Raw genomic sequence first — 25,314 nt, 5'->3', positions numbered from 1 at the left:
ATGTTCATTATAACATGAGATTCAAAGAAGAGCACATCAAACGAGGGATTGAACGTATAGTAGCTCAATCGAGTTAATTGACATATTTGAAATGAACCATGATGATGGGAACCCCCACTATGTGTGGATTAAGAGGGGGCATCTGCTACTAGTATGTCTGTACATCAATATGGAGATGGATCAGGATCAAGATCATCATTTTTGGACTCCACAACATGATACCTGACACACCCGGTTCATCCATACCTCTTAAAATTATGGTGACCCATTACCTAGGTTGGGATATCCCTCTCACATTGACCATGGGACCCATAGATGGGCAATTACGGACGCAGCTGGTCCCACACCATGTCATGGGATTATGTTGCACATTCAGAGGAAAGGCTAAGACAGATGCAGTGGTACGTGGCTCGTGGGATGGACGCACCAAAGAACTATCATTCATTTAAGTGGAGATCTGGACAAAAGTTTCTTTTTGCTTATATAATTTGTGGTTATCATGTTGTTCGTCATAAGAATGTAAATTGTATGAAACAATTTAAGTACATTGATTACAATTTACAACTCTTTGTATTTGTCATAATGGATTATAAGTAGAATATGAAGTTCTTTTCATTAAATTTTTTTTCTGCAAAATACCTTATCCATTGTGCTTTTTAAGCTTTAAGTAAGGTGTATGCAAAAACCCAGGTCAAAAAACAGCCAAAATAGGGCCGGAAACAGGGACGGAAGTTTCCAAGCAAAATTCTCTGGTTTCAGGCCATCTCACCGAAATTTGGGCCATATCTCGGTCTCGAGGATGGCCAAACCGGCCTTGGAACCAAGATTTCAAACCTTGGTTCCAACTAAATACAAAAGACAAATGTGACTCACAAACACAGCTGCAACATCGGATATGAGCATGACTGACTTGATAAGCTTTAGCAAGCATAAGTATCGATACTACCAGTAAGCAACAACCTTGGCATACATCTCAGGGACAATATGAATATGCTTAAGGCAAGCAAAATCCCAGCTCCAACCATAATGGCTAATTGGCAATGGTCAGTTTGGGTGCCACATACACAATCTGGGTATCCCAATGCATCAGATATGTCCTCTAAATCTAACATCCAGTGTAATATAATTCCAATCATTGGTTCAAGAGGTTTATTCACCAACTACTTAGGATCCCTACATTACCTATTTAAAAGCTTGATGGTGGTAGTACTGACTCGATAATGTCAAGAGTTTTCAAAGCAAAACCAAGTTGACTAACCTATGTTATTGTTCATCCACTCATGTCGATAGGTATGACATTTATGGCAACAATATCACATGAGAACCTACTTGGTGCATATGCGAAATTCCTTGTTTCAAATTGCAAAGTGATGTACACAGGTCACAAGGTATACTAACACATGCAATTTAAACATTTCTAATGCATATTGAAGATTTTTTTTTTCACAGAAAATGTATGAATTGATCAACTTTTATGACTAAACTATGCGCAGAACAGTGTATATTGCACTTTTAGTACGTCATAGCAGTTACAGCCTATCCTCCTAAACCAAACTCGTATTTAGACTTATCCTTTTATACATCTATAGTGTCACTGCATTTAAAAGGTGTAAGGCGTAAAATAGGCTATACTGTGGATTCAGACCCATTTCCCATCAAACACCCATCAAGTTGGCAGGGGGGAAAACACCAAACCGCTGAGGTCTGGGTTTAACTAGGTTTTCACAACAGACTGATTTGGCCAAGGAGATAAATATCTTAAACTACGGAGCTTTGTAATACTTGTTTGATCGCCAGTTTGCCACAAATGTCACACCTATGCCATGTATTAATCTTAATCCCACTTCAGGTAGTGTTAAGTATTCCATAGTGTGAGAATGGGAATTAGGTCATTTATACAAATGTGAAAGCTGATTCTTTATCAATACTCGTGAGGGAAAATCTTTATGCCTTTTCTTGGCTTGGGATAGTTACAGCCATATGGCTTCGGGATTGTTACAGCCACAAACCAAGAATTTGCAATCCAAATTCTCTTGATCAGCGAATGACAACCTTAATTGCACAAATAAGCATTTTCAGAACCTAAGCCTAGCTTTTTTCTAGAGGCTGGTTCAATTCCTTCTTTTCATTTTGCGAAGAATAATTAGCAAGCAATCAGTAACGCGCAATTATAGTCACACTCAGAGGTAAGCTGGAGGACGGGAAGTTAAGTCTAGGCACATATGGCACGAAAGGGAACACAGATGTCAGTCATAAAGACCTACGGGATAAGTGTTAGCAAAATGCACTTAGATATGGGAGATACAAGCACTCTCCTGAAAGCTGAATGCTAAGTCACAGAGACAATCAGGCCAGAAGAAGCACTTACAAATAAATAATGCACCCTCCACTGCATAGAACACCAAATAATAACCAATGAGATGAAAGAAATACATGCCCATGGTTTAAAAAAAAACTTACGCTGAAAGAGACTTCGTGACATGCAACAAGTCTGTTACACGCTCTCCACTAGCATTTTCCACCAGCAAACCTTCACTTCCGGCCAAATCAACAAGAGAAAGCTTACTGTATAAGCTTTCTCTACTGATCCAATTGCTATAGTGTATATGAATGGTCAAAACCCTGAAAATTTGATGACCAGAGCACAGAATAAGATAACATTTTGAAGCAAAAGGAGGGGCAACAGTGCAAGAAAGCATCTCTCTTTTTTTTTTCTTTTTTTTCTTTGGGAGGGGGAGTGTGGAAGAGGGTGCGTAGACAAATCAAAACTCAAATTACGTACACAATAAGCTAAGAAAAATAAAGAAATGGACATGGTATTGGAAAAGATGTCATAGAAACAAAATAAATAGAATTAGTATTACATAAATGCACAAATAATAGTTCCAACCATAGTTTAAACCGTACAAATGAGAAACGTTGAATTTTGCCATCTCAGTTCCCCGAGACTGAATGCCTTCTTTAACAACTCTAGAGAAGTCCAGAGGATTCTCAACCTTCTCTTGGGCAAGTTCTACAAAAGAATCTGCTGGTCCCATCTGGACCTTTGATAGACTATTTCTAGTTTCAGAGAGCAAATCTCGCACCTATAAAAAAAATGAGCTACTATTAGCATATGACATTATTAAGAATTCGAACTACCAAGCAACAAACAACTAACATAACATGCCTATAGTATCCATGTCACTGAGAAAACACATAAGTGAATGAAACCTGTTCATTGTAGAGCTCAAACATTGTGACATAAAAATTAAACCGAGAAGCAGAAGTTGTATCTGAGTTGGATAAATCAAACAGCTCCTCAAAACTTCGAACATAAAGACCACGATCATAATTAGATCCTTCCTGTAAGACATGTTTGACCATAATGAGCCACGATGTATGACACAGAAGCCTCATACAAGACAAGATAGGGAAAAGCACACAAAAGCCCTTGGGTGGTTGTGGGGGAGGGGAAGAGAGAGAACCATGGTATGCGTCTTTCCAGAATGGGTTTGTCCATAAGCAAATACAGAGACATTATAACCATCCAAAGCGGACTGCACAAATGGCTGAACATCATGGAAAATAATACCTGCATACATTTTCACACATCAATATGCTGAAAACTAACACTGGTCCTAAGTACCAAAATTACTAGCCCTGAATTCAGAAAGGGAAAAAAAAAACAGACAAACAAATACAGAAATACAGTTTAGGGAGAACTAGAAACAACAAAACGTAACTTACGTTCTCTCACCTTGCCCAATATGTGGCCCGTACACCCTATCAAATTCAAAATCCTTCTTTGGGTTGGACAAAGAATCATCACCAGTGTTAATACGGATGGTGAAATCATCAGGAAACTCAACTATTGATGAGCCTTCATATTCAAATAGTGGTCTTGTACGGCAAAATACTTTTATGTTTCCTGAAATTATCAGTGCACTAAACCCATTAAAAGTTGACTCTTATAACAAACAGGATGAGATGTAAAATGATTATCTACAAATCAAGCACTGAAATATAATTCTAAGCGTCCTTGTGCAGCAACAGAGTACATTTACCTTTTGCTGTCAAAAGGTCATTGAACAACCTTTTCTTCTCATTGACCAGGGGAGAAATTCTAGCTTCAGTTTCTAAGGCAACATGATCTGAAATGAGGTCATACTCATGCGTAAGCCAATTTACAGTCAAATAAAAAGAACAAAGAAGCCATAACTTTTAAAAGCAGAAAATATGTGAAACAGGAAGCTCCAGAATCTCCAGGCAAGGCATGAAATGGTGGTACAAAAAAATGTAGGCTCATAAATCAATGTGCAATTTAATGAAAGGTAAGAAGCACTTCACGATCACGAAAAGCTCAGTATAAAATTCATCATGTCACAGTTAGGTCACGAGGGGACTGTTTGGTAACATTTCTATTCCAAAAGTAATTTGTTTGGTCACAGTCTCCGTTGTTTTACTTTAAAACCTCCATTTGTTTAAAGAATCTTTTTTGGAAATAAGTTCGGTAACACCGAGGCTCTCCTTAGTGTCACTTGTTTTTCTGACAAATGTTTTGCAGGTGTTTGGAATCACCTACGGATCCTACTTTAAATTCAATTTAAGCTTCCAAAATTAAAAAAACAGTAATAGAGTCAAGACCCATTTATATTATGGCCAAATATCCTTTTTTTAACATTTATGCAGACAATTTAATGAGCAGATTCTCATTGATTCCAAAATTAAGGACTAAAACAGTAATTTGGTTTTATCATTAGAAAGAAAGCCCCCGCCCCCCACTTTTTCTAAAGTCTGAATCCTCCACCCATATAGAGAAGAAATTTTCCAACCCCCATGGGGAGATTCATGACATGTGTTCTAAAAACAAAGTCCTCTAATTTAGGAAAATTTCAAAAACTTAGGAACCCAAATCTTCTCTCTCCCTCACTCAAAAGAGGATTTTGATTTTAGATTGAACATATGTAATGGATCTAACCATGAGTCCTTAGCTCCCTTTTGGCATTTACACCTAGTGCAAAAACCCGGGCTTGATATAGAAACAATAAAATTTAGTAATCAACTAACACATGGACAAAGACCAAAACCAAAGAAGACGAATAAAACAATTCCTAAATTCTTCATAATACAAGATAAATAGGAGATCCTAAGTGATCTACAAATAAACTGATTGCCCAAATTCTACTTTGTAACAGAATTAAAATTAAAATCACTAAAAATAATATAAAGCTGAAGGAAGAGAGAAGAAGTGGTGGAGAAGAAGAGACAGAGGAAGGGATGGAGAGCTGTGCAAGATGCAACTCTCCCCCCTCATTAGTGTATTTATTATTCAAAACTTTCCATATCAGAGAGATCCCCAAAATATCCCTGAATCTGGTTACAAGATTTTCAAATATTATTATCCTAAAACAGACTTACTTGATGCCCAAGTAACAAGAAGGAAAGGAAAAAAGTCTCCCAAGTACTGCTTGCTAGTCAAGCTACATAAAGAATAGAAAGTGCAGAAAATAGGAAGGTAATATCCTAATCTTATAAATAGGAGCTAAGGAAATAAAACAAAATCAATTCCAACCTATGGTGGACCCCGCATAATGTGGTTGCCATTCAGGTGGTAACATGCATATATTAACATACTTAAAGTAGGCACAAGAGAAAGAGAGATTAAGAAACAGTGGAGATACCAAGGTGTTGAGAAACCGATATTGGTAGAATGGCTTATTGATCAATGATCTCAAGCCCTCTATTTATAATTAAGTGGAAAGTACACTATTACAAGGAATAGAATTTAAATGAATACAAACTCTAATTTAACTCCTATACAAACTCTAATTGAACTCCTAATAGAATCCAACACTCCCCCTCAAGTTGAGGCATAGATATTAGTCATGCCAACTTGCCTACAATAGGGAGGAAATCTCTTTCTTTCAAACCCTTAGTGAAAACATCTGCTACTTGGTCTCCAAATCTTACAAAAGGCATGCAGATGAGCCCTCGTTCCAACTTTCCTTTGACAAAAAGCCTGTCAATTTCAATGTGCTTAGTTCGATCATGTTGCACCGGATTATTAGCAATACTAATAGCAGCCTTGTTGTCACAATATAACATCATATGGTTTGGAACTTGGACTCAAATATCTTGCAGCAAGCCGTTCAACCATAGTAGCTCACAAACTCCACGAACCATAGCTATATATTCAGCTTCAGTACTAGATAAAGCTACCACATTCTTTTCTTACTTCTCCAAGTAACTAGATTACCTCCAACAAAGGTACAGTCATGGTGGGAGATCTCACAAGATCACAATGAGATGTCACGAGATATCTCGATTTTTTCATAAACCGAGACAAGATCAAGGTCGAGATCTGCGAAATGGGATATCTCGCTCGAGATCTCGCCATATCTAGCTGGAACTCTCAACTTTTGCCTCATTTTTTGCGGATTTCAACCAAAGTTTCACTTGCAACTACTCGTAGCACATCTACAACATCAAAGGAAGCTCAATCATCATGTACTTGTCTTATGAACTTATGCATTAATGACTTATATAGAACTTCTAACGGTTGTATACTTTTATCATTCTATTCTTGAAACTCAAGATTGTAATACTCATATGGATGGAATCATGATGACATTTAAGTTATTTGATGTATTTGATACACTTGATTTTCACTTATATGCCTTGATGGTTTAATATTACATGTTATATAACCTTGCATTCTCTAATCCTACAGCATTTTGGTTTTACACCATGGGTAGACTTAGAAATCATATTTAGAGTTGTTTTCTCACAAATCCAAAGCCACTAGTGTGTTCAAAAGGCCTTAAATAGGCTAAATACCATGTTTTAGCCCAACTAGGACCCTAAAACCCACCGAGATGGGCTACCGAGTAGACGCCCAAAAATGGCATATCTCGACCGAGAACTCGCCAAGATGGTCGAGATCTCGGTTTTGCATGGTAGCGAGATCTCGCTCTTCTACCATGGGTACAATAACCTGAAATTGACTTCGTGTCTGGAGATCCAGCCCAGTCTGCATCAATGGATGCTTCTACTTTTAGATTATCAATGGGTGACAAAATTATTTATTTTCCAGGAGTTCCCTTCAAATACTGTAGTATTTTGATAACAGCCTTCATATAAGCTAAATATGGATCATGCATGAATTGGCTCACTATATCTACAGCATAAGTGATGTCTGGCCTGGTGTGGGACAAGTAAATAAGTTTCCCTACCAGCCTTTGGTATCTTCCTTTGTCCACTGGTTCTCCCTCTTTTTCTTTAAGATTAGCTCCAGCTTCAATACGGGTATCAACTGCTTTACACCCCAACATTCCCACTTCTGATAATAGATCTAGGACATACTTTCTTTGGGATAGAATATACCTTTCTTTGATCGAGTCACCTCAATACCTAAGAAATACTAAACTTCCCTAGATCTTTAATTTCAAACTCTCTGCTAAAAAAGTCCTTCAACTTTTGAATTTCTTCACCATCATTCTCTGTGATGACAATATCGTCTACATAGACAATGAGAACTGGTTATGTTAGTACCGACTTCTTAACAAATAGTGTATGATCAGCATTGCTTTGCTTTTACCCAATAAAAGTCATTGCCTTTAGGAGGCGTCCAAACCAGCATCTAGAAGATTGTTTTAACCCATAAATTGACCTCTTCAACTGACAAATTTTCCTTACAGTATTGCCATCGGAGAAACCATGTGGGATTTCCATATAGACCTCTTTTGCTAACTCCCCATGTAAGAAGGCATTTTTTACGTCCAGTTGGTGCAAGTTCCAGTCTTTGTTTACAGCTACAAACAACAAAACTCGACAGGGTTTAGTTTCCGTAACAGGGGCAAAGGTCTCATGATAATCAATCCCATAGGCCTGGGTAAACCCCTTTGCAACTAGTCTAGCTTTCAACTTGTTAATTGATCCATCCATATTTTGTTTAACTACAAATACCCATTCGCAGCCCACTGATTTTTTTCCTGGAAGAATTGTAACCAGCTCCCAAGCGTCATTTTTTTCATTGCCTGCATTTCCTATACCATAATTGCCTTCCATCTCTTATCAGCATAGGCTTCCTGCCAACTTTTAGGAACAAATATAGATGACAGAGAGGATATAAAAGCACGGTAGGAGTCAAACAAAGAGTTAAAAGAAACATATTTAGCTATGGGATGTTGAGTACAAGATCTAACCTCTTTTCTAACAGCAATAGGAAGATCAGAAGAAGATACCTTAAGAGGAACAGTAGAATCTAATTCTGGAGCAGGAGACTGAAGTGGTAACGTATCACCTTTCTCCACCTGCTTTAGCCGGTTGTATTTCTTCCTCCAATAAGTCTGTACCTCCTTATTCTGGTCAATCTAGTTTTGAAAGACCCCAACAGTGTGTCTCACAGGAGTGGTCTCCACTTGGCTAGGTTCTTCACATGGTTCAGAAATCGAAGGGGGAGGATTCAAGTCCTCAATTATACTGGCCGAAGTTTCCCCCTGGTCAAGAAACTCTTCTGGGACTCTTAATTTGTGTTGGTGTGTGATAGGAAGATCTAAAGTCGGAAAGAACACCTCTCCTCTAGGACTCTCCCCCTGGAGAGGTGTATAGTAAAGGCAAAACTCATGAAAAATTACATCCATGGATACAATGGTTTTCCTGGAAGGAGGATGATAACATTTGTACCATTTCTAATAGCAGAATACCCCAAAAATATGCAGCATAGACCGCGGGGAGCCAGCTTACTCTGGTGGACTGTGATTCTGGCATAACACACACATCTAAAAACCTTTGCGGGAATAACAAAAGAAGGGCCTCCCTGAAGAATCTCATTAGGACATTTAAAACCAAGTATTCTATTGGGCATCCTATTCATAAGGTAAGAAGCAGTGAGTATAGCATCACTCCAGTATTGGTCAGGTACATTCATAGCAATCATAATGGAATGGGCTATCTCTAAGAGATGTCGATTCTTTCTTTCGGCAACCCCATTTTGGGCAGCCGTATCAATGCAACTGGTCTAATGTATTATGCCGAGTCCAGAGAGATATCTTTGAAATTTACCATCAATATACTCTGTGCCATTGTCACTACGAAGGATCTTCACAATGGCATTGAACTGAGTTTTAATCATATTATGAAAATCACGAAAACATCGAAAAAACTCATTTTTTTGTTTTAAAAGATAAATCCATGTAGAACGAGAGTGACAATCAATAAAAGTAACAAAGTACCTATGGCTAGTAATAGACACACGTCGGCAGGGACCCCACACATTAGTATGAATTAGCATAAAAGGAATAGATTTTTTATTATGAAGAGAAGGTAAATAAGTAGAACGAGTATGCTTCGCAAAAATGCAAGGTTCACAAAAAAAATCATCCTCATTAGAAGAAGAAACTAAATCAGGAAATATTTTCTTAAGAGTTCCTAGAGGGGGGTGACCTAGCCTATGGTGCCACTAATGAAGGTCTGATATTACAGAATGGATTTGATTAGAAGATGTAGTCAAAGCAAAAGTAGATCCTTCAATCGGTTTTTTCACGTCAAATCTCCTTCCCCGTGACCAGATCCTAGAAGACACAGTAAGATGGAAAAAGGTCACTTTACAATTCAAATCATGTGTAAGACTACTGATAGAGAGCAAGTTAGTAGAAAAAGAGGGAAAATGTAAAACTTTAGACAAAGAAAGTGATGGAGAATGCTGAATGGTCCCTTTTCCAGCAATGGAAGAATAGGAGCCAACAGCAATTCGAACTTTATCATTTCCAAAAGTTAGAGAATATTGTAAGAAAGAGGTGGATAAACCTATCATATGATCTGTGGCTCCTGTATCAATGATCCAAGGAGTAGAAACTGAAGAAGCTTGAAAGCCTGTAAAAGTTTTACCTGAAGTAGCAAGGTAGGAGTTGGTATGGGTAGTAGATGAAGCAGTGGTCGAGGCTGTACCGGTAGTAGAAGACTACAAAATACGTCGTAGAGTAGCGAACTCCGTGAAAAACCAACGTCTGCCAGAGGGTGTGGTTGAAACTATCTTAGAAAGATTAGCCTTTGGTTTTTCCTTTCTTTGTGCTCGTTTTTGCTCAAAAGCAGCAGGCTTCCCATGCAATTTCCAACAATTTGCCTTGGTATGATATGGTTTATGACAGTGCTCACACCTAACAATCTCCTTAGCCGGATCAGATTTAGTGCGAACAGACTGTAAAGCTGATTTCTCCATGATAGGAGTATGAAGCATGGCTAATCGACGACTTTCGTCACACTAAACAAGAGCATAAGACTGTTCTAGTGTAGGAAAGGGAGAACGACTTAAGACCTGCACTCTGATCTGATCATACTCCACATTCAAACCTGCTAAGAAGTCATATACTTAAATCTTATCAATGTGCTTCCTATAAGTAGTCACATCATCTGGGTTAGTGGGATGATAATCCACAATCCCCATAATGATCCAAATCCTGACAAAGAGATCGCAACTCAGCATAATATTGGGCCATAGTCAATTCCTTTTGGGTAGTCTCATGAAGCTTCTTTCGAAGCTCATAAACCTGTGCATCATTCCCCAACTGTCCATAGGTTTCAGTAGTAGCCTTCTAGATTTGGGCTACAATATCAAGTAATAGATATCCACAGGCAATATTTGGAATCATAGAATTCAAAAGAAATGACATGATAAGAGTCATTCGAAATCCATTTATCCTGTAAACGCCTGTGGTAGTAGGTTTGATAGTGGTGCCCGTAATGTGTCCAACAAGTCCTCTTCCAGCAATAGTCAGGTAAGCAAATCGGGACCAAATCAAATAACTTGTCCAATCAAAGCTTACCGAAAAAGGATGAAGAGTGGGGTAATGTTTGGAGCCAGTGGGAGCAGGAGTACCATCAATAGTTGTCATGTTAACAAATTATCTGCAGTTCTTCAGTCATCAACCTTTCGAAGTAAAAGAAATGTTGCAGAATGCAATAGCCGAACAACCCAAAACAATTTTAAGTAATGATAACATGTGAAAAGTATCTCCTCAGGTTACCTCCAATTAGTATATTGTTGAACCAAAGTACACCAGGAAAGACTGGAGGGACACAACCGCTCCGCTTAAATACCAGATTCCTTAGACAAAATTTTCCTAAACATGCACTTAATCACCCAATAGACATTTCTAGGATACCCGAAAAGAAAACAAACACAATCCAAAGAGCAATGGGTCCAAATACTTTTTTTTTTTCTCTCTCTCTCTCTAACAGAACAGTAGATTAGAAAAAAAAATAATAATAATATGGTTCGGCCAAATATGCAACGGTTTGGTTTGGTCTAAATTTGGAGAGAACCAAAAATATGGTCTAAATTTGGTTTGGTAATTTGGAAAAAACCAAAATATGGTTCAGCCAAAGATGAATTGGTTCGGCCAAAATGAACCAAAATATGGTCTCAATTTGGTTTGGGAATTTGGAAAAAAACCAAAATCTGGTTCGGCCAAAGGAGTAGTCTAGTTTAGTCAAGCAATGGGCTTAAAGGGATTTCAGAATCATCGTCCCTGGCTTAAAACAAATCGCAAATCACAGAGAGAGGCAGAGGCGATGGTGTACCTGGGACGATGATGGTGATGGCAGAGGCGATGGAGATGGTGATGGATCGATGGTGAAAGCAAATCGCAGTCTCGCTAGAAAACAACTCGCAGTCGCAGATCGATGTCGATGGCGATGGAGCGATGCAGTTTTGGTAGTGAAAGAAGCGATGGAACGATGCAGTCTTGCTGGAAGAAGTATCCCAGTCGATGGACTTTCTTTTTTTCTTCCCTTTTTGTTTCTTTGGTCGATGGCAGAAGCAAGGTTGAGGTGCGATGGGATGTTGCAGATAAAGAAGATGTTCGGTTGCAGCTACAATAGCTTCTGGAGAGATTTGATTTGATAGGGGAAGCACAGGCAATGGCTTCTGGAGAGACGGTAATGGAGGAAGGTTTTCCTCCGCGAGAATTTTTTCTCTTCTCTTCCCTAATCGAACTTAGGTTCTGATGCCATGTTGAGAAACCGATATTGGTAGAATGGCTTATTGATCAATGATCTCAAGCCCCCTATTTATAATTAAGTGGAAAGTACACTATTACAAGAAATAGAATTTTACATGAATACAAACTCTAATTTAACTCTTATACAAACTCTAATTAAACTCCTAATAGAATCCAACACAAGGTGAACCATGAATTAATGAAACCAGAAAAGGACAACCACAAAAGAAAGCTACTAAATCCAAACCGTATGCGGAAGCATCTTTTTATACAAAAATATCAGCAATGACAAACAGATTCAAACACCAGAAAACAATTCCAGAAGGGAATCTTAAAACTTCAAACCGCCAGTTTTAGAAACCAAACAGTAGTGCTTCCGCAGAGACAAGGTTTAAGACTATTCGCGTTTGAGGAAAAGAACTTACATTACACCCAATTGGCGGCATGCGAAGAACTCACCTTAAGGAGGAGGGGGGAGGCAAACCCATGCAAAATTTGGAGAAGACGAAAGAGAATAGAAAGAGTGGGTCTCACTAAGAGCCCAAACACTGCTATGGAAAATCTTCAGGAAAGAGTGAAGACAGAGAAAGAAGGGACTTTATGAGTATGGGAGAGGTGGGAGACCCTGTGGAGAAGGGATGCTACAAATATGCATCAATGCGAAGCTGTTTTTTTCCTCCTATCAAGCAGTTGGCTAGTTGTAAAATCGTTCATGCTTCCCAAGATATGTTTTCATTTTGGCCAGATCATAACAAAAGAATAAAAATGTAAACAGCGGTACTGAACACATCCCTGCTCTTTGATGGTTACAAATTTACAACGGTACAAAAGAACAAAACAAATACTTCAAAATATGTTACCCAACAGACCCTAGAACCTAAAACTTTACAAAAACTGGAAATAAAGGTACAAAAGAACAAAAGAAATACTTCAAAATATGTTACCCAAAAGTCCCTAGAACCTAAAACTTTACAAAAACTGGAAATAAACTTCCCAAAGATCCCAAGTACTTTCAATCAAGAAATACACTCATGATGAAATATGCTGTTAGGAACCCGTGAATCGAATAGAAAACTTAATAAGATTTAATTACTAATAAACAAGAACAAACTCAATGACAGATAAACCTGGTTACGATGGTGCCAGTCACCCCCACAGCAAATGCTGCCCTCAGCCAAAGGCTACCCAAAAACCACTCACAAAGCATCCGATACCTTTCCCTCACAACTTTACCCCCTTTTATAACCAACCAACTAGCAGTTGGTTAAAATAATCCCAATCTCTCTCCTCCACGTGGCATCAGGGCCCTAACGTATGCCACCAAAGAAGTGCCCACAACCAGACGTGGCCAATGTCATTTATCACATAAACATAAGGGAGATCACCAGAGATCACCAGAGATGATTTCCACAATGAACCACGACAATTATCAAAGGACAAATCGCTGCCAATGGCGCAGAGTCTAGGGGGCAGTTTTGCTATGCAGCCCTACCACAGCAATTTTTTGCTAAGAGACTCTGTCCATTCCTTGACCTCAGGCTACAACCTGGTCCACAGATAATTATCATTTATGCAATATCCAACAATCAATAGATCCCATAGCACCTAATGTTTATGTGCTTAGTTCCAAACTGGACAACATTCTACAAATAGAATGCGTCCAAAAGATGCTAGTATTTAATTTTTAGGTATAAAAGAAGAATCCAAAAAGCCTGTAGAAAGGTTCCAACAATAGGTATGGTTCAGAATGCTACAAGACATGGAATACTTTTGAGACTGACATAGGCACAACAAATTTCCTTCTTGATAATTTTAGTCAATATCTTTGGCATGCACCATATAACATAATCAACATCCTTACCAAGCTTACGAGCCCTATCAGCAAGAACACCCAAATAGCGTGTTACTCGGTCAAGTTTTGCATTAGAGTACTCCTGCAGGTCACTGGCTTCTTGTCTCAACTCCAAGTAATCTTCTCTTGCTTGCTACCAAACAGATGTAATTGAGCATTACTTTAGTCTGACAGCATTGTCAAATGACATAAGATATAAATAGTTGACATAATGACAAAAGTTTGGTTCCATTTGCATGCTATTTCTATACAAACACATGCTCTCTAGGGTTTTGACTATTGCTACTTTAAACTTTTCCAACTATGTTGGAAAGGCTTCCGAAATGGAGACAATATTTGGTGTCTAACATTACAGCATAAAGAGAGGGGAAAGCACACCATTGTTATTACGCCATACATAGAGCTTGATTCTACAAAGACAGAAATTCAGCACAAAGTGACCATCAAATATGTAAAATTGTAGCTTTATCAGATCTATTCGTTGCCACTTGGAAACACCCTAAATTTGAGGTGTCTGGTAATAAGTTTTCTCAAAGAGGAGAATCAAGTAGAAATTATTCACCACATGTGATGCCTTGTAGTAATGAGTCTACTGATAGTCTCCAGTATGCATGGTTAACCAAGCTTCTGATACAGCAATTTCCTGGATAACGGATGTATCTTAGCCAGGAGAGAAAATTCTCCCTCTCTATTCCACTAACCAAGCTTCTTAAAGAAATTTCCTGGATAACAAAAACATCGTACTCGGGACTTGGGAGAGAATTTTCCCTCTCCATTTCATCATCATTAAATTTTCATGTCACAGTTATTTTATTTAAAGGGAAATATGTTGGAAAAATTAAAATGTTCAATTTGGAACGGGTCATCAATTCCCAATATATCAGCTTGGTCACTGAGGTGTGCTTTGGATGCCCCGTGGGGGCTGCACCAGCAATTTCCATTAACCAGAGAGTGTTGTTTGAGAAAGCACTTCCTTCTTGTGTATTTTCTTTTCCCTCTTTTATAAAATCTACTTTTTTTAATATGGAATTTTTTTCATTAAACTTACCAAAGGGAACAAAAAGATAACTGAAGAGAAAAACTCCACTTATATATAGTACAGATGGTGCGAAGTGTCATATTTCAGATGAATGACTATCACCCTCTTCTTTTTTGGGTGAACAATATATTCATTACAAAAGGAAAAGGAACAACTTAGAGGCCACAGGGGATGGGGGAAGAAGACAAAGTTATGTACAAGACAGAACCATCTTGGAAGGGAAGGCCCCAGAATGTAACAATATGTTTGTTCCTCAGGCTAGAGGCATCAAAAAGATGGAACCCAAATGCGATAAAAAGGCCTTAAAGTAGAGGTTCGTCATCTTATTTCCCTCAATACAAATAGAACCAATTGTTGCACCATATTTCCATAAACAACATATTGACTCCCAGTTGAAGGATTCTTCAACTTCAAACTAACACTAAAGACAGGGCATTCAATGAAGACGTGGTTCACATCTTCTGGGGCATACTGGCAAAGACAGCGAGTTAAATCAACTAGGCTGCACCAACAGAGAAGGAACGACTGCATGAAGACAGTTGGAAAGAACTCGAAACATGCAAAAGCTCTGACAACATGTGTAACCAACTTACCATTAAAACAAACAATCTCTCTTCAAGGAGAAGTTTCCCCCTTGAACTGAAGAGAGCCATGCAGACTTAGCACTGAACAATCCTGAAGTAGATGTGGTCCAGCTGAGTAAATTGCCAGACCCTGTAGGCCTCCTAGAGACAGAAGGGAAATTCCAAAATATCTGTGGAATCCAACCATTATGGTCAATGATATCCAATACAAAACAGTGCTATGAAGACCCTATTAGGCTGCGTTTGTTTGCTGGAATAAAGGTGGGGTGGGAAAATTCTTGAAAAAAGTGTAGATTTCTTACTTTTCCTTTAAGTCCCAAAATGGTACATTGTTTGGTTGCTTGGGGTGGGAAAGTGAGAGACAAGTTTCCTTGAATCAAGGAAACTTGTCTGCTGATGTGGCAGCCCAACTTTCCCACCCCATGCCATTTTAAAACCCCACATATTTGGTGGGACTTTGTGGGAAAGTTGGGAAAAGTAAAAAGTGGGACCCACCCCTATCACTTTTCCACAAAACCCTTTCCTTTCCTTTCATTTCCTTCTCCCTCACCCCACTACACATGGGACCCACATGTTTTTTTTTTCCACCCCACCTTTGCAAACAAACGCAGCCTTCGTGTATCTCTCTATAGCCAATAGGATGAAAGAGGATTCCCAATGGATGTCAATGATCTAACCAAACCTTAGGCAAAGCGCATTATCTATCTTGCATAAAATAGCCTCAATAGCTAGAACACATGATTTATGACTTTCCTCGCGTCCAAGAGGCATTGAAGGTTGTACAAACCAACCATATTGGGTCATTTCTAAGCAGCCCACCATATAACCATTGTAAGTTTTTTCTCTTGACAAAATTTTCCAGAACTTGAGAATACCAGCTGAACTTATCTCTATAATTCTTTACAAACCAAGACCTTCTTCGTATTTGGATGGCAAACTGATGCCGTTCATAGTATGGAGGGACTGAGCCATTTCTTTACCTTTCCAAAGTAACAAGCACATGACATTGTTTTTCAAAAGCATCCTCTATTATCAAGTAGACATACATAGTATTTACCTTCGATTTCCCACCAAAGCAGGAAACCTCCACATGGAATCTTCCACAAAGCCAGTGCCCAGAGCCCTGGCACTATGTTTAATGACACCAGAATATACCTACTTAATGATGCAGATAAGAATGTCCAAATGGGAACAATTGGGCCTTAGAATACTTTACTTTGGCACATCGGTGGCATCTGTAGACCTTTGCGATGCAGATCCAGCACCAAGGAGGCCTTGCTCTGTTAGGAAACAGCCTGGGGACACATATATGGGCTGGACCCTCACTGGACGGGTTCCCCTCTGACCAGCGAACTTGACCTAAAATATGGATACGTGCAGATCCAGCACCAAAGAGGCCTTGTTCTGTTAGGAAACAGCTTAGGGTTTATACATATATGGGTTGGACCCTCACTGGAGGGGTTCCCCTCTGACCAGACAACTGGACCTAAAATATGGATACATGAGTTGAGAACGAAATCTCCCATGCTTAATTTATTTTTCAGTTTTAGTTAAGACAATTAAACCAATGGTTAAATTCTTCTTTAGTTTAAGTTAGTAAGGCCATATGCAGTGCACAAGGCTCCCACGTTAAGTAGATGGTCCAATTTAAGGACTTATTAGTACTTTTACTTTTATTTAGAATGCAATTAGGGTTATTTCACAGCCTCCACGAGTAGGAGAGCAGTGTTCTGTTTTTTGCTTTTTTTTAAACTTCCTAGAGAGTTTGTTAGAGACAACTAAGAAATTAAAAGATAGTGATGAAACGAGGATTGGCAACCATAGGGCCCTAAATAATTAGGCCCAAATTCAGCCCACAATCATGCATCACCAAAAGCTGGCTGAATCCAAGGAAGGAAGTTTCTGTGATATTTTGGCATTTCAGAGCTTAGCGACACGAAATGGAAGAACAGCCGACACGAGATTTACCAAAAATCGGCGATAAATCGCCGAAAATATCGGAATATATCGCCAAATGGTCGATATCGCATATAACTTTAAAATTATTGAGATAAATTGTGAAAATATTGCCGAAGATTTAGAATCTAGATCTGCTCTCTTCGATTTTCTCGGTTTCTCATCTTCTTTCTCTTTGGACTTTTTAATCTCAGTTCCTGTTAACAGATTAGTTTTCGAAGAAATTGAAAAAGGAAATGGAGAAAGTTATAGAAGAAGATCAACCAACAGAGATAGGAGATGGGGGCAATTAATGAAGATGGAGAATTAGCCATGGATGTTTGGAGCCATTGCAATAATCAAGGGCAGTGAGGAACGAAGCTAGAGATCCAGCGTAACCCATTCTAATCTGAGATCAGGAGCCATTGCAAACCCCATTCAGATCATCATAACCCATTCTAACCTGAGATTCTGAATCAAATGCTGTTCCTGCTACTCCCTTCATCCCTCTCACAGGCGGAACCCCATTCAGATGTCATCGAAATATCACCGACATATCGGGGTTTCGCCCATTTCGCCAAGGGGCAAAACCCCTGGTGTCGTCAATATTTTGTTCCATGGCCGAATCTGATGAGGGGTATTTTGGTCATTCTACACCCTCTTTTGGTGCCCCCATAGAGCTAGTTAGATGCAGATAGCTCTTAGGAGTCTATATCTACTTTTATTTTGAGTTTGGATTTGTTTGCTCAAGTTATTGAAGAGTTCCAGTCTGGTTACAATTCCTAAGTTAGATTCCACTCCTTAGTCCTTACAATGATTATATATCTACTCTTAATTTATGACTTGGATCACTCCTTGATGAGTTATGATAGAGTCCTTGTTGGAGTGAGAGTCCTTCTAAGTAAAAGTCCCAATTGCAATCCAATTTTCAAGTAGGATTACTTCTACAAGTTGGTTGTTTATCTTGCAAATTATTTTTGTTCAGGAGTTCTCTAGAAGACTCCTTTTCTACCATGTTAAGGGTACTTTTTCTTTAGCTATTGAATTGTAAACTTGTAATTGGATTCCCTAAGTTGAGTCCAAGTAGGTTAAGTCAAATTGGATTCTTGAGTCCAAGTTATTTTCCTTCAATGTATTATGGCTATAAATAAAGCCAACCCCCCCCCCCCCCAAAAAAAAATGTAACAGATCAGATTTGATGAATTGAACCCACATGAAAGAGGACCATAAGTAACTCAATGCTCCTTACGGGGGAAATGAAAGCTGAATTCATTCGGATCCCTCCCACATGTTCATCTTTTTTTAGCAGTTTCCCTAGAAATTTTTATCCCAAGAATGGACAAGCCTGAAAAGCCAGAAGCCTGGGCACATCAAGCACGGGTCTTCTTATTTGAGTGAGTAGATGGCGATTGAATAAACAAATATTGAAGGAAGACCTGGAGTCGTGGGGGAAAGCCCACAATCAGGGTTTTGAGTGTTCAAACTATAACCTGCAGTTTCACTTCTGTCCAGCATCTTCAAAGCTTGCAGCAGCCTGAAATCACTGAAGAAGCCTGAAGATCTTCCTGAGGAATCATCCCAAAGCAAGCAGCATCCTCTACCCTATTCCCCTTCCCTAACCAATGTGCAAAGCACCACCACTCCTTCTTCTTCCCTACTGCAGCAGCAGTACCCTCCCATCTAAAACCCTAGATTCCCAAAGCAAGCAGCCTCCTCTACCTATTCCCCTTCCCTAACGTGCAAGCACCCACCCTTCTTCTTCCCACGGGCAGCAGTACCAAAAGACGCCCCGGGGCCCAACCAGTCCACTAGTCCATCAGTAAATACATCCATTAGTCTGAATCCTCACTCATCTTCTTAGAAAAAAACTAGTTCACTAAAACTCCATAGCTCAAACCCAACCAAACCCGAACATTTGGATACCTCCCAATACCTCCCCAAACAAACCACCAACGTTAGGAGTCCAAACCAACAGGACATGAAACCCAACTTGATAAAGAAAAGAGTAAAATAGAATAAACAACTAATGAACCCTAAATCATCCCATACTAACCAGAAGCCTGACACATCAAACAATGTGAAAATTCAATACAGTTCTATAAAAAAGAAATTCCCAACAGACGAGCTAACTGGGAACCAGCTCCCAACAACGACACAAACAACCCGCTGGGAAAACCTCAGGTGTTTGGTGTACAAACAGGTGTCCATAAGATATAACACAAACAGCAGGGTTTAAACCCAATGCTGGTCAATTAGAGAGGATGAAGAAGCAGACCGGTACATCAGATAGTTTGGGATTGTTTTAGTTAGGAGGTTGTTTAGAGTAGTTAGTTATGTTTATAATTCTGTGTTGCATTTGTTCAGATTTCAATCCCCACAAAGGCAAGTTGTAATCAGTTTATTCTGTCTTCTTAAGTCCTTTTACTTACTTTGCTTTGTAAGGCTGTTACAACCCTATACACACCCCATTGGGGATGAATAAAAATAAACTGAGAATTGGTGAAATATTGATTTATCTTTGAGCTGAAGGCTTGTATTGCTCTCTAAAGAGAGACATGTGGATTTTAATGGATGTAACCTGGTTTACAGGGCCAGTACTAGGATCTTTTCAAGAAAGCAGAAGCAACTAGGGTCAAACTGCTGTTGGTTCTAATCAGCTGCTGTTTAGGGTTTCTAACTCTGTTATTCAGGTCTGGATGTGATGGACAGCAACAATTAAAACCAAAAGACTAGAGAACCGCGTCAGGTGATAAAAAGAAGCAGAAACCAAGTCACCTAAGCAGAAGTGAGTAGGAGCAACAAAGTATTGAAGTGTAGGTTAGGGCAGCAGCTGAAAATAAGTCTTAATGAAAGGAAAACGAAGAACAGAAAGAAAGAAGGGTAGGTAGGGAGGAGAGGGGAAGAGAGGGAGGGAGTAGAATGGGAAAGTAAGAAAAAAAGAAGAAATAGGAGGACAAGAGGAGAGGGAAGGGGGAAGGGGAAATAGAAGGGAGAAGGGATGGGTAGGAGTAAAGTGAAGCAGGGAGAGAGGAAAAGAAGTGAAGAAGAAAAAAAAAACAACAGAAGGCAAACAAGAACAGAGGATAAATAGAGAAAAGAGGAAAAAAGGAAAAAGGAACAGGAGATAAAAAAAAAAAAAAGAAGGGGACCAACAAAAAAAAAAAAGGAAGAACAGAAAATGGTCAAGAACCACCAAACGGAACACACACAAAAGAAAAAAAGAGGCCAAAGAGAAGAAGAAAGGAGGAGCGGACAGGGCAAGGGAAGGACACATAACCAGGGAGAGGACGATTTAGCAGGACAGGCCAGGAAAGGAGTCCAAAAGACCCCACAAAACAAAGAAGGTGAAAGGAAAAAGAACAGAAGACCAGATAAGAGTCAAAGCAATAGCAAAACAGAAACCGAAGGCGCAACCAAAATTCGCAATAAGTTAACCACAGAGATCAAATCCTTAAGGAAACATCCACCCAAAGACAGTCAGATCCAAAAAGCCAACTCCTGAGTGTCACCAGAAGACCAATAACCTGGCTGATGTAAACCACATTAGGAAGGGATGGAATCAAACAAAGGGCGCCAGGAATTTTCAGGACAAGAGTAGGATCCAGGTTTGTAGGATACATAGTACGTAAACCGAATAAACAGAGAACAGAAACAGAAAAGTAGGTTTAGTATTTGGCAAGGTAGGATAGCGGAGATCAGAACGAAAGTTATAAGGGCTGGGAGGTCGAATATAATTAGGGTTTAAAGGGATAAGGAGGATTTGAGGTGAAGAAGATGAAGGAAAATTTAAAAAGAGAAAAAAGGAAAAAGAGAAAAGAAAAACAAAGGGACAGCAAAGAAAGGGAGGCAAGGGGGAAACAAGGAAGGAAAAGCAGAAGGGGGAGAAAGGAGCCAGCAGAAGGGCTGAGGGTCGTGGGGCTCAGGGGAGTCGTGGAGGATGGGGGATGCTGCTGTTGTAATGCAGCAGCAACGGGAGGAGAAAACCTAAGTGCCAAGGCAGGGGAGGGTGGGGGAGGTCTGAACTTACTTGGGGCGCTGTGATTGATTATGCACTGATGAATCTCTTGAAGGAGGTTGCGATGGGATGATGACTGGAATGGAGAAAAGAAGATGAACTTGAACAAATTTCACTCAACCAGGGCACCCTCAAGTGGGAAACCCTGATCCCAAACCAAAACACAACCAAAACGATGAATTACAAAGACTACTTGGCGGGTTTCTATCATAAGGAGGGGCATTATTCGGAAATTGGCGATTAGCATGTTGTGGTTGAGGTGGGTTAGCCCAACCACGGCTTGGACCGACAAGTAAGCCTTGCATGTCGGCATCGCCCCCTATACTATAAATAAATAAAAAGAGTAGGCACCAAAACGAGGATTGGGGAGGGGCGGGCTGGACATAACAGAATTTGCGGGAGTTTCTCATAGCGGCGATCTCTCTTCACCGGGTAGATGGCTCACTACCAAGTCCAAGTCTCGGGCAGGGGGGCCAAGTCCTTATTTGAAGGAAGGCTCGGTTCAATACGTCAATCGACGAGGTCTCTTAGTCCGACCTATTGTATATCTTAAAGATTGACGAATGCGCACTCCATAAATGATTCAATCGACCATACCTTATCTATTAGAGTCCTCTTTAGGAAAAGACTCCTTACCCAAGTGACTCGCAACCACTAATGCAAACAAATCTTAATCAAAAGCAAACTCCTAAAAGATAAGAACCATCTTTGTTTAAGAGTCATATTGTATCCACAACCTAACCAATTCCAACACAACTCCAGCTAAGAAATTACAATGGACTGGGACTCTTTTGTAACTAAAAAAATATTAACCCAGATAAAAAAATAAAAATTGATCCATAACCCTTGGATCAAGAGGTCCCAACCAAAGCCATCTTGAGCCCTAAAAGGGCTAGAAAATGACAAAAATACCACTGGGATATTCGGCCAACTTTGGATTGGCCCTTCGGGCCTAGGTTTTGGTCCCAATTATAGGGGGGATCAACCTTGGTCACATCACTGGCCCAGCAGTGTGGGATAATTTTTCAACAACAGGGGCATTTTGGTCATTTTGGGTCCCAGTCAGGCCCAATTAGGTCTAGTCACAAGTAGAATTTTATTTGGAGTCCAAGTATGTCCTTATTTTGTTATCTGAGTCAGTCCATGTAAATTTAATTAGCAGTCCTTGTCTAGCTAGGAATTCTATTTAAAAAATAATTCCTTTAGTTGCTGTCCTATTTTATTTGGAGTGTAGTCTTACACTCTTACTTTAATTTTGTTGATTGATTGATTAATTGATTGATTGAGTCAAAGTTGCAAGTCTTATTATAAATAGAGTCTTATTATAAATAGGATTCCTTCTTAAAATAATATTCCTTTTCTATTTTGCTTTCGAAGTTGAGTCCCATTAGGAGTAGTTCAGTAAAGGCTATAAATACAGCCTATTGCTTGGAACCAAACCAGTTTTCGGATGACTGAAAATATTGGAAAGGAGTTACAGCCAGGGAGAAGGTGCGATTGAGCGCAAGGGTGTCTCACCAGCCCAAACGTAGGCAAATTGCACCTCAGGACCTTTTTCCCCCTCTCCAAGTCTGTGGCAACCACCCCCCTCATTGCCAAAATCCTATTTTCTATGTCTCCTAATTCACACCTCAGAAATCCCTCCGGTTCTAGGACCATCATCCATCCCTCCACCTAGTATTTGATCCCTACATGACCCCCCCATTACCCTTTAGAAACCCTAGAAAACTGAAATCCGTCTTCTTCCTCCAAAACCCTAAATTCTGTAACTTCCAATGCACACCAATAGAATCCCCTCCCCTTTTGGAATCATTCTCCCCTCACCAACCCTAGCCTTCAATCCAAGTTGCCACCCCAACTAACCCCTGGAAACCTTAAAATCTGAAACCCTAATTCTACAATTCTAAAACCATAGAAACACAATGTGAATTTAAAATCAACTAGATTCAGATTTATATTTCATCCACTCGAAACTCTAGCCAAACCTAGTAGGCTAGTATGCCATCCCTACAAACCCTAAAACCCCTCAACAGCCCTAATCCCTACCTGCAAGGTTTTAGAAACCCTAATGGCCGGATGATTCTCCATATTAGATCCGGGATTCTGGCCTCACCCCAATGAGGTTACATCACACCCCTAGTCCCTTTGACTTCGATTCTCTACGTTATATCAACAAACCTTAAAATTAAGGAGACTCCAGAAAAACTACATCAGTCTTCCCCCTAGACCAGCACTCTATTCCCCTAAAGCCCTATCTCCATCTGACTTTGAACAGCAACACCCCCCCCCCCCAAAAAAAAAAAAAAAAAAGGAACTCCCTTGGCAACCAAAATCCTATTTTGGTTCTAGTTTTACTAATATCTTGGCAGCACGGCCTTTGGTTGATCTCATCTGTTAAGAGTATACTGTAAAGGGCAAAAAGGGGAAAGAAAATGTCTCTCAGGATTAGCTCCCCAAGAATGCTTTTGGGTGATATTTGTGCCCCTTTTGGACTTATTCTCTGCTATTTTTTTCCCTTATGTTTGCTGATTCTGATATGAGTTCTATTAATAAGATGATAGCTTTGAGCCACTCACAACTAATGTGAGGTCTCCCTCATATTCTCTTCTACTTCCTCTTCTTCTCGGTTCTCTCTATGTTTTCTTATATTTATTGGTATGGTATCAGAGCTGGTAGGTCTCCTGTTTTGAGATCTTTTTGGTTTCTACCTACGTAGTATTCAGTTATAAATAAAAGAAACAGGTTCTTGGAGTCTTCACAATAAACTGTAAAGGTCCACAGCAGATCGAGCTTTCCTCCTTTTCCTCTCTTCTTATGTTAAGACTATAACTGACAAAGCTCAAATAAAAAACAATTACCATAACCTAACTCAAATTAACTATCCTCCATGACCCCATTTTGACTGGAAAGGCTGTATATACAGTTGACAGAGATGCTTAAAGAGCTTACCATCATCAACAATACATCCTCCCAGCACTGGATCCAATAGCCAATGTGATATTTTAGAATTGTTTCCTCATACCAGGTGCACCCAAATTCTACTAGAATTCTAATATAAAGCAGACACATCATGTTTCCGTACAGTTACCCATTCCTATCAAGAATAGTAGACAACATCTCATTGATGAACTTCAGTAGAGGTAGAGACCAAAGTACGTAACTGTTACACTCCATCACTACAAGAACTGTATTCAGCCTGACCAAAGAAACTAATTTCTTGCTCCATAAATAAGAAGTTTTGCACCCAAAGCAACGACATTTTCCTCTTTCTTTCTTAAAAGAAATGTAAATATCCTACAGCCAAATACTAATTATACTTCAATTTGGGCGGACAACAGCATCACTAATACAAGAGAAAATCTTGCTTCAGAAAATCAAGAGAAACCTTGTGTGAATATCACAGAAGGAGATTTTATCTTATTCATGGGGATTCCATAAATATGTCATTCCAAAGATAGAAATTTCAAACAATTGGGACTTCTTGAAGATTGGATGCAGTTGCTTTGTGAATGATAACACGGAACACCTAAATTATAAAACCAAAAAATGACACCAAAAAAAAAAAGAGTAAACCATTGCTCCAAAAATAAAAAAGGTCCGTGGCCAATGCACATCGCTCCATTCAGCGGGAGCAGTGAAGGGTGAAATGCACAGTCTTGGCCCTCTTTCAAAGAGGCTGTTTCCACAATATCAACCCATAACCAAGTGAACAGCAAGTCGCACTATCAACAACAACCACAACCTCACAACTAAATCCATCATTTCTATTTGGAATCTTTTCCACGTATGAACCATGAAGCTCTATGGATCTGCTAAAGGTTGTAGCACTTGGGGACAGTAAACCGTGTGTAAATGCCGATCATGAACAGGTAATAGCATATAAGATGACAAAGCCTCAAGGTAGTGCG

The 25,314-nt window shown here is 39.4% G+C and overlaps 1 protein-coding gene across 2 annotated transcripts in view; it reads right to left on the bottom strand.

Moving 5' to 3' along the window:
• Window positions 1-25,314, bottom strand: part of LOC149018138 (kinesin-like protein KIN-14B) — a 99,227-nt gene that overhangs the window by 72,354 nt on the left and 1,559 nt on the right. Inside the window, exons 2-8 of one of the 2 annotated variants that reach the window (XM_089152460.1) lie at window positions 13,843-13,966; window positions 4,047-4,133; window positions 3,740-3,910; window positions 3,468-3,574; window positions 3,214-3,345; window positions 2,908-3,086; window positions 2,461-2,622 (exon numbers count right to left, since the gene is read on the bottom strand). In XM_089152460.1, the coding sequence (XP_089008586.1) occupies window positions 2,461-2,622; window positions 2,908-3,086; window positions 3,214-3,345; window positions 3,468-3,574; window positions 3,740-3,910; window positions 4,047-4,133; window positions 13,843-13,966 (962 nt within the window). Of the gene's footprint in view, window positions 1-2,460; window positions 2,623-2,907; window positions 3,087-3,213; window positions 3,346-3,467; window positions 3,575-3,729; window positions 3,911-4,046; window positions 4,134-13,842; window positions 13,967-25,314 lie in introns of those variants that run through there. The other variant, XM_089152461.1, reaches the window with a different exon arrangement.

The sequence above is a fragment of the Hakea prostrata genome, chromosome 4 (assembly GCF_041222555.1).
Source record: "Hakea prostrata isolate BN-2017 chromosome 4, UWA_Hpros_2, whole genome shotgun sequence".
In the NCBI taxonomy this organism is placed as follows: domain Eukaryota; kingdom Viridiplantae; phylum Streptophyta; class Magnoliopsida; order Proteales; family Proteaceae; genus Hakea; species Hakea prostrata.
The sequence above is the reverse complement of the archived record's forward strand: the minus strand, read 5'-3'. Positions and strand labels throughout refer to the sequence as shown.